The sequence below is a fragment of the Taurulus bubalis genome, assembly GCF_910589615.1.
Source record: "Taurulus bubalis genome assembly, chromosome: 2".
Taxonomy (NCBI): Eukaryota; Metazoa; Chordata; class Actinopteri; order Perciformes; family Cottidae; genus Taurulus; species Taurulus bubalis.
This window is the reverse complement of record NC_136590.1, coordinates 16,893,229-16,904,103: the sequence shown is the minus strand read 5'-3', so window position 1 is coordinate 16,904,103 and position 10,875 is coordinate 16,893,229. Positions and strand designations below refer to the sequence as shown.

At 38.9% G+C, this 10,875-nt stretch overlaps 1 protein-coding gene across 1 annotated transcript; it reads left to right on the top strand.

Moving 5' to 3' along the window:
- Positions 1-2,246: 2,246 nt before the first annotated feature.
- On the top strand, positions 2,247-4,852 carry gdf2 (growth differentiation factor 2; the record flags this gene model as incomplete). The annotated part of the gene is made up of 2 exons (XM_079238060.1): positions 2,247-2,598; positions 3,933-4,852. 2 exons carry the CDS (start codon positions 2,247-2,249, stop codon positions 4,850-4,852), a joined length of 1,272 nt encoding a protein of 423 aa, XP_079094186.1.
- Between the last annotated feature and the right edge of the window lie 6,023 nt (positions 4,853-10,875).

The window sequence follows — 10,875 nt, the reverse complement described above, 5'->3', positions numbered from 1 at the left end:
TTATTTAGTATTGTTTAATGTACAGTTGTTCTAACTGTGTTAAATGGGTGATAATAGTTGAAGCTGCACTTCTTTTTTTTTGGTTTTACAGCCCACAACTTTACTCTTTTGGTTCACACTCCCTGCTCCCATCCGCGTTGTTTCCAGCCAGAGCAGGCAGCTGTTTTCAAATGTAAAAAAACTGATAAACCAACTTAAGTGAACCAGAATTTTGCAGAAGCCACACATTTTTCACAGGCGTTGAAGACCAAAACCAGAGCTGGAGGGAGAGTGAACATTGAACATAGAACATAGTTTTGCCAGATTGTCTGCTGGATGTGAAAATAAACTATTTGCTACCAGTTTGACTTATCACCATGTGAAATCGGTTTGTCAAAGTTACAATTTGTTCCTCAGCCCGAGAAGCCCAAAATATAAATACTGCTTGAAAGAGCTGTTAAAAAAATATAATGGTTAATTGGAGAGTTTAAATGTTTCATGATGTTCTAACCATTGTTTCAAAGCTTTTTTTCACCCTGATAAAGACATTCTGGATGAAACACTTTACTTCTTCTGAATTTCTTGACTTGGAAACAGAAACATCTGTGCTGAATGTTGACACCAGACATTAGCCATTGCAAGTCTCATCAATATCAGCCATTAAAGACCACAGTCTATCTGCCAATTCCTAATACAATTAAAGTATAGTTTTTTTTACTGCATATTTTTCAACCCAGTAAAGTTTCACAACAACAAATAGTTCTCCGTCCAGTTTTCCCTGCTGTGTTTGTTTTCCTCCTGCATGCCTACATTATTTGCTGAGTTCGTGCCAGTAGGTCTTGCCGTCGCCTCTCATCACTGATTGACTCCAGAGAGAGGACCTCTTAAATGCTTGAATGGGCCATAAGAAACCCGGCATGAACCAAGTACTGAGCGACTGCATTGGTGAAAGACAGAAATTCCAAGAAAGGCCGGACTCAGGCCAACGTCCGCCGACACATTGGCTTGTGTTCCCCCCCCAGATTCCGTCATCCATCTGGGACATACAGGACGTAGTGGTGAAGGCCACCACCCTCATGTCTTTATTTCATTTGCAAGTGGTGTGAAATAATCTGTCAGAACATTTTTCCATGTGTTCGTTCTAATGGCTGGTTGTTCTTTGATGAAACGGAAACGCTTGGAATAAACAAAAGAAGAACGGAGTAGTTAATGATTGCAACAATGGATAGACGGAACACTAAAAGAGACACACCAACATAAACTTAAACCATACACTGGTGAAAACACTTGCTAAGCAAAACATCACAAACAAAACATCATTCAGAGTTTGTAATAATTCCACTTTTTACTTGGATTGGAGTTTCCTGAATTATACACTTCTTTACCAGCAGAGAACCGACAGATCCATGGAGAAATATGTACAGTCATCAACCGCGAGAGATGTAGTTTCACACAAATGGCACTAAAACAAACTTGCGACAAACGGTGATTTTCTTCAGGTGCTTTTAAATTATCTGTTAAATGGACAAGCATCATATGTGCCCTCTCAATTACAGTGGAAAAACTATTGTGCAGTTGAATTCCAATGTCCATATTGTGTGATATTAGCTATATCATTTTTAATTAACAGTACGTTGCATTTGTGACTCTTTGTCACTGTTTACAAGAGGAATTCACCTGCACATTTTCATAACTATTTGTGTCAGTCAAGTATAGTCGGCTATATTCCTTATCAGTACCTTAAAGGGCTCAAAGTCATTAGACAATTTGCTATCTGGAACATGTGCATGACCTACAATGTACGTGGCTGGATATAAATTACGAGACACTAACTTGTAAGAAAAAATGGACAATGATTGTAGTGAGTTCTCCACTTCCTGAAACATAGTGTCCTTTATTTATTTATTGTGTGTGGTTTGTAAGTATAAGGGATTTTATGGAAATGTCTGCTTATCAGTAACCTCAAAGTATCCAGTGCCTCCCTCATTATCGCTGTCAAGTGTTTACAGTGTGTTCATTAGCAGCTAGCCCTCTAGTGATAACAAAGCTTAAAAGAAGGCATCAATGGCAGTGATAAGCTACCAAGCTTTTTTGGTTGACACAATTCCCCCTGTTTACTCTGGGAGCATGGGAGCGGACATCAGGACTGTGGTCCTTGCATTGGGGATCTCCATTTTCCAACCTTGCCGACGCAAAGTCTGTTTTTAGTCCGGGCAGAAGGTAAAGTTTGTGCCAGCTCAGGGGCTTAGAAAGGACCTATTTTCAAAATGCAGAGCTCCAGACCCTTCCTGTTCCAGGTGTGTTTGGGTCTGGTGGTTTCTATCGGCTCCTGCACCTGTAAACCTCTCAATAATGACATCCAGAGTGAGGACCCCGAGGGACTCTACTCCCAGCTGTCAGAGGAGGAACTTCTGGAGAAGGAAGACACTGACTCCAGGATGGAGAACCTCTTGGGAACAATGAAGGAGGGATTTCTGAGGAAACTCAACCTGTCGGATGTTCCTCAGGAAAACAGCAAGATCTGCCCTCCTCAATTCATGATGGAGCTCTACAACAAGTACGCCTCGGACAGCTCAGCAAACCCTCAGTCTGATGTCATTCGAAGCTTCACAGTCCAAGGTAGATTCACAGAGTTTAACTTGTCATGCAATAGGACGCTATGCAAGTCAATATGGGAGTCACTTCCTGTTAATAAATATAACTCTTATTCTGGGGGCTTTTTCCCTTAGTAATCCCAATTTCAATAACAGTTCAATATTTGAAAATCTCTACATGCAATATTAAAAGTAATATTGTTCAATTCGGGATTTTTTGTGGGGATTGTACATTATGTACAACTCTAAACCAATGTTGGGCCTGTGGCCCATTTAAAAGGAATCAATGTATCTTGCAAACCCTAATAGCTGTGCTAAAAAGTGATATAAAAACAATTTTGTGAAGCAGAATTAATCCTTTTCAGGTTCCTCAAGTTCTTAAATATCTCTGTGGGGCCCAAAATCCTAGGTTGGGCACCACATTCCAAAATTTCTCAGAACAGTTTTTCATAGATCAATTAGAGTAAAGTGATAGATTGTGCCTGAATAGCTTAGTTATTGCTTTAAAAGACTGATATGTATGTATTTTTCTTGAATGGCCATAATTCTATGAAAGACAATTGCACTCTTAACTTTGGCATATCAGAGCCCTGTAGCCTGTGAACATTCAACATGTTAGTGTTGGTTGTCATTCATTAGCAAATTCAGATCCGTCAACAATAAACATTTAGGTGATTACATTTGTATTTCACTCTGAAATTAGAAGCTAACAAGCTAGGCTAACTACAAGAAATTGAAAGCTAGTTAGTTTAGATTGCTAAATGTAGCACAGAGTAATTTTATTTCAACACCTTATGAGTCATTGACAGCTCCTGCACTCAGTGTAGTGTTCGTCCTGCTTTATGGAAAAGCAGGCCGGCTAGCACTAGCCTCTCTTTTATTTGTGATTATGATCACTGAGATATTCCTGTGACCAAAGTATTAGTATGTTACTCTCTTAGACTGTAAATAAGAAGTGGACGTAGCCGTTGTGACATAAACCATTGGTTTGTGGACTGCGGTTTTGAAGCCTTGAGTTAGGCGTTTTGGCCATCGTCATCTTTGATTTTTGCTACCAGTAAATGGAAGTGACCATATTTGTAGCAGAGGAGTGACATATACGGACGGACGGCTCTGGCAGTAGCAACCTGTCAATCACAAGGTAGTACCGCCCTAAAGTCTACTCGCTTTATGATCTATTTTATTCTAAATGGGACCGTAATTTCCCCAATAAACAGCATGCATAATTGAAACTAGAGATACATATCCAACTGATTTATTTAGCAAAAAAAAATATTTGAATATCAGTCTGACAAGCAGCGCAGATCTCAGCGGCTGTCTCATATAAACCCCTCTAACCTCTTGGTTTCTATCCAACAGATATCCCTCTCTCTGCGACAAATGGAAGAAAGTCAAAGCACAGGCTGCAGTTCAACGTCAGCATCCCCAACCATGAAAAGATCACTACTGCTGAACTGCAGCTCTTCTTCTTCCCAGAAACCAGATCAAGCGTCCTCTCCCACAATTTCAAGACCACCATCAAAGTCTATGAAGTAGATTACAATGATTTCACATCCACCACCCAACTGCTGTTTGGCAAAGAGGTGACAGGCTTGGAGAGCACGTGGGAGACGTTTGATGTGACCACAGCTATCCAGAGCTGGATCAAGTCGGGCCATGGAGCAACTGTTTTTGATGTCGTGGTGGACAGGAAGAATTGTGGGGCCTCTAAAGGCGGAGAAGAAGGCGCAGGCTGTTTGAATATGAGCATGTCTGTTGGAGATAATACTTCAGCGGCTTTAATAGTCTTCTCAGATGACCTAGGTAGCAGAAGGAAGGAAACAAAGAAGGAATTAAGAGAAATGATCCTCCACGAAGAAGAAACTATCTTACACTCCGGCGCCGACTGGAACGGAGGAGATCAGCTTCCAAACGAGATCCCGGATGTTCAACATCCACGGAGACAGAAAAGAAAGGCAGAGACAGAATACTGTCAGCGGACTTCTCTCAAGGTCAACTTTAGGGACATCGGCTGGGACAGCTGGATTGTGGCGCCTCCAGAATATGACGCCTTTGAATGCCGAGGCCTGTGTTACCACCCGCTGACGGATGAGATGACCCCTTCAAAACATGCCCTCATCCAGACGCTGATGAATCTCAGGAACCCCAAGAAGGCCAACATGGCGTGCTGCGTCCCCATCAAACTGGACCCCATCACAGTCATGTATCAGGAGAACGGACGCCTCACTATAAGATACCTTTATGAGGAGATGAAGGTGGCAGAGTGTGGTTGCAGGTAGTCAGAGATAATTGGTCTGCTCTGGTGGTAGCACAGGTGATCATCATGGTTCAAATGCTGCATTTCATTCAAGTCAGTCTGATCTTCATGCCCTCCATAGGTCCAGTAGAAGAAAAGCACCCCAGGTCTAAAAAGAAGATGAGATAGAACTTTATATATCTCAATTTTGCAGCAGTTGCAGTACAAAAAAAGGAGAGTGCATGGAACATGGATGCCTCCTACCATCTACCTATTTTCTTGATATAGATAGGTAGTAGATTACAAAAGTATATTCCTTCCCATGGAACAGTGTATGTTACAGGTATAATGTGTGGCATGTTGATATGGTGTAGGCAAGTACAGCTGAGGTATTTAGTTATTGCAGGTAGATTTCCATAAATCAAAAGAAGTCTTGACTTGATGATGGGGCTAGATGCAAAGTCATGGGATCCAAATTATTTAAATTCTTCCCCCTGGTATCAAAGTGCGTCGCAAATTTAAATGTATTTCTAGCACAAAACGAAAAGTCAGGAGATCGCCAAAGTCATAAGAGCTCATTCTCTGTGTAGCATAATTGTCTGAACAAAATATTATGGCAATCCGTCCAATAGTTGTTGATTGGTGGACCGACATTGCCATCCTTAAAACCAAGCCGCTAGCATTGCTAGCAATATAATTAAAGGAATGCAATCCTTACATTAAACATACTGTATGTACCTTTTTACACCGGTTGTCTTGAAACAATGCTATGTAGCATTTACAGTTTATGCTATTCTTTCAGATCTATTGCTAATAAAAAGTCTTAATAAAAAAATAGAGATATGTCTTGAATGATGGAACCATCAACAAGTCAGTTACAGCTTGTTGCATGCGCTGCTATGAATTCTAATAGAACCCGTGGCATTTGCTAAAATTATGTTGTTGTTTCTCTGTTTTGTTTTTTCCATTTTGCATGTTAACACCACCAAGCAGGAAACAAAAAAGACACCGATATCTTTGCATTGTGTATTTAATACTGGATGTATGTACATAAAAAAGCTTGCCCGTATACTGTCTTGGTCTAATACGTTTCAACAAAACTAATACCGTTGTAATTTTATGCAGTAAATAATGGGCAAACAATATGTAAAAAGTAAACCAAAAATATATAGTAAAAATTGAATCTGAAAAACAAAAGTATGTGAGTTGTTTTATTTGTTATTAGACCTCTTTGATTACAACAACTATTACATTATGTGGGTTTTTTGCAGATAAAAAATAATGCTGCAGTAAATCCATCAGAAATGTGATGTTTGTAGAAGAAATTAATTGACCTGTTGGCATCAAAAGGCATGACATTTAATCACAGCTGTCTATCTGTTAATATGTACTAGCTTTAGTGTAAATCTGTACATTACCATTAGAAATGTAATTTGTTTATATTAATATATATATATATATATATATATATATATATATATATATATATATATATATATATATATATATATATATATATATATATTTAGTTGTATTCTGTAAATCACTGTCACACAGGCTTGGACGATGTTCAGCTTGAACATGCATGCTACATTGCTGAGTGGAGAGTTTGTATTGTACTGTATGTCTAATGATGTCTAAATTTGTTTCTGAGGCTTTCCTACCCTGAAATTAATAAAACTCTTGTCACAAAAGGACATCTTATTTTAGTTACTCCGCTCATACTGCATTAACTGGATTTAATAACTTTGTTTTGCATGACTGAATGTCTTTTTCTGTCCAATTCCTCCAACCAATAAAATCACCATAGATGAGTGAGAACAAATGCAACTGCCTTTCTTGCCTAAGTCAACATTAATCACCTTGTATCGGCAGCTTCAAACTAATACATTATCTTCTATCTTATATATCTTGTATTAATACACTAATACATCAACATTGCTTTTAGCAAACACAGGTTCACAGGACTGATAAATACCTTCTTTACAGCACAAATAACTAACCCAAATAACGTTAACTTAATACAACAATTGCATAGAAAGAGTGAGTGGATTGGGCGGTCTTTTTTTAATATTTCAAACACAAACTTGGATGGGATGTTTTCGGCAGTAAATAAATGCAGCAGTATAGGGATTATTGAGTTTCTGCATTAAATCATAACTGCTGCCACTGCTCGTTAGAGGATAGTGAAGACAGCTGTGCGTCATTGTCTCCCTTAAGCAGTGACTGGACTCTGTCAAATGACTCTATGGCAGATTACATTCTATTATATTTATAGTACAGTTGTATACTGTATAGAAGCTGAACTGTCCTAATGGCTCAGTTATGAACAATATAAGTACAGTAAGTACGTATTTATCTACATAGAAAGAGTTACAAGGTTCTGTACTTTTTAACTTTGTGACTTTTACTTTTAGCTTTTAATTCTGTAAACATTTTAATTCTGTATTTTACGATATTTTTTGTGATTGTATTGTAAGCAATATTTTATAAGGTTGGAAAGGTTATGAATATTATCTGCATGCATCATTCACACCACCCAAGACAAATCATGAATTACTTAAATTCTGATGTCCGTAAATCATATTTATTACTAATTTGTTGTTTGTGTTAGAAGACGGTTATGTGGTACTTGTACCACATAAAGGGGAAAACATCTACATATAAGTAGAACAAACTAATTTCACTTAAACCAAATATTTTTGTGTTAATGTCAGTTTAGTAAATATTTGAAGTCAGTGACACATCCTTATCAGTGCTGAAACCTCTGTGACAAGACCAATGAGGGGGCAAGTTCATGTAGACACTTCCGGGGTGACCCATAATTGCTCTCTTAAAATAGCATCAATAACAAGGCAGGCAATCCTATTTCAATGGCCAAGAAAATAATTGGCTTAGTTGACTTTTGCCCCCAACAACATGTGACAACAGAATGTCTGGATTTGCAGTACAATATTACATTGTAAGCCTGCATAAATAGATTAGTTTTGTCAAATTGAGAGAAGCACAATAAGCTGTAGACTCAAAAGTTACAAATTCTTACCTTATAACGTTACACCACGGCGCCTTGAAGTGGCCATAAAGAGATTGTTTATATTGAGGCCATAATTGACTAATTCGCGCACACAAGATATAATTCCATCTCTCAATTTGTGGCTTTAATTTGATTAAATGTTCCCACATTTTGGTTTATTTGGTTTAAAATACAAATAAATAAAAATGTATCTGGATCTGCCACGTTTTTGACAGACACACAGAGACAGAGAAACAAAATTCTACCAAAAGCTACGCAATATTTACAAGCTAGTTGCTAGCTATGCCTGGACAGGGAGCATATAGTGTTTTGGGGGGGCTTTTACACAAAAATATGTCTCGAAATGACGCTGATGAGAACAGATCAGGATGGTAAAGTTGTGGGCCAGGGTATTTATTATTGAATTTATGATTTTGGAATCTCTGCAGGCTACCTATCTTACTGAAATAGAGAGATAGATAAAATGAGTAGCTGTTCTTGCCCGCTGACGTGCAAATTATCCAATGAGATTATTTCATCTGACAGAGCAGCCTTGCCTTCAGATAATATTTGTATAGTTACAATTCAACTGTTGTATTTCAAGCAAAATAGCATTTTAGGGATTGCTGAAACCAAAGTATGACACAATACCAGTGATGGGCCGGCAGGGCCTGCTAAGCCTTCTCTGCTGGCCTAAACAGAATCACAAAGTTATAGCTATTTTATAATTTAAATTTAAAAAATTTAAATTTATTAAAATGTATTTTTATAATTAAAAGTGGTATCTATTTTATAATGTAATTGTTTTTCACAAATACAATACATGTATTATAATTATTTTTCCCTATTAACTTATTTTCTCATTGCACAGCTCCTGTCTTGTGGTGGTGCGCCGCGAACAGCTGACCCACTGAAAGCCCAGGTAGAAAATCCACGGCCCGCCACTGCACAATACAGTGTTTAAAAGTCTTGATCAGTGTCCTCAGAGTTGGCAAAGGGGACTTGTTATGTAAGACGTGAGGCAGTATTAAAAGTTTAGACCTTGAGATTAGCTGAGCACACTGTACACTGTAGTATTTGGAAGGAGATGGCGCCTGGCTGCATAATGCTGAGCTGCAAAATGGCCTGGATTAGGGTACCACTCCTTATTGATGTCAAGTTCAACATCAATGTATAGATTTTAACACTTCAGAAAATATAATTTGAATTAATTGTCAACTTGGGACTTTCATTTTGCCTACGTAATATTCATATAAACACTTTCTTTATTTCACGGTCCACCAAATAAAAATAAATACATTTTGATTAAAAGAAACAGAAAACAACCCACAAGAAACATTAGCCTACTGTGAAAGGAGAACAAATCAGGGTGAAAAAAGGAGGATAAGCAAATGACTAAGCATTCAATCCAGTTAAATACTTTTTGTTCTTATATCCAGAGTGTGGGTGTGTGTTTGTTTTCCTTTACCCTATTCTGACCCTGCATGTGTTTTAAGAAGACTTTGCCACGTGTCTATAAACTGTGTAATCATGTCACCAGTGGAGCGACCCAGACATGACCCTTAAAGCTACCAACAGCACCAAAATACACCATCATAAGCTTTCATAACAAACATGGGAGTGAGAGAGAGTGAGAGTGAGAGTTTCTGACCAGGCTTTCGCATCAATCAGTCCACCCCAAACACATGTGACCTGTCCCTATTTTGTGTCTAAAAGAAAATTGTATGTGGTTTAACATATAATATATAATGAGATAACATATGGGGAACTCAAAACAATGGCTAAATAAGTCTTCAGTAAGTAATGGTAAATTGTGTCAAGTACATTATGCTCCTACACTATGACAAAGACGATGAGATAAGAATAATGTATTCTGTTTGTGTTAGAAAAGGTAATAAACTGCACAGGCTCCCATTCACAATTTTTAATTATGTCTGTTATTGTCTGCTGGCTGAAGCATCATAGATAATGCGATTAAAGGTTTATTTGGAACAAAAGCCTCTTATATTGATGTTGTTGTGTCCAAAAACCCATGACAGTGACAATGGCCCCTCCTATAAAATCCAACATCTCTCAACACAGACAGCCAAGTGAAAAAGAAGACTGAGTTGTTCTGATGCAGACCGTGGCGATGGCGCAACACACACCACCCTTTCTAGTGATGCTTCTCCTATGTACTCTATCCGTCAAGTCATCATTTCAGCCCGCCTTGATGTTAGAAATGGCCACGATTCTTTTGGAAAACTACTGCTTCCCTGAGAACTTAGTTGGGATGCAGGAGGCCATCCAACAAGCCATCAACAGTGGAGAAATCCTGAAGATTTCCGACAGGAAGACCCTGGCATCTGCACTTACAGCTGGAGCACAGGGGGCACTGAACGATCCACGGTTGACTGTGTCATATGAGCCCAATTTCATCCCGGTGATGCCACCTACGCTGACGTCTCTCCCTATAGAGCATCTTATCTGGCTGGTGAGAAACTCTGTCAAGCTGGATATCCTGGACAATAACGTTGGATATTTGTGGATAGATCGGGTGATTGGGGAGAAGACAGCAGCAAAGCTTGGCTCCCTGCTGAGCGATTGCCTCAAGTCAGACGGTATGGGTCCTCTAAGGACGTCTACATCCTCACCAGTCACATGACAGGTTCAGCAGCTGAAGTGTTTACCCGCTCTATGAAGAACCTGGGCCCTGTTTCTCGTACCTGGCTATACAAAGTCAAGCAAATGTCCTATTATCCATCTTAAATTAGCGAGATGATTGACATCAGGCTATCTGTGTTTCTTCACGGCTGATCCGTGCTGAAACGGTCTCGTTAATTCTAGCCAGACGTCAGTCATCTGGATAAATGCGCGCGCCCGCTCCTCTTCAGAAGGGATAATAATCGAGCACTGACACCACGATGTTCGAACCTCTTTTTATTTCTCTAATGAGAAGCAGGAGATGATCATGAACGCATATGAGGAAGTCAATACCGTAGTCATTCACAGCAAACGCATTGCGAATATTCCAAAGTTGTTGCAACATTGTTGGCGTGAACGCAACTTTAACA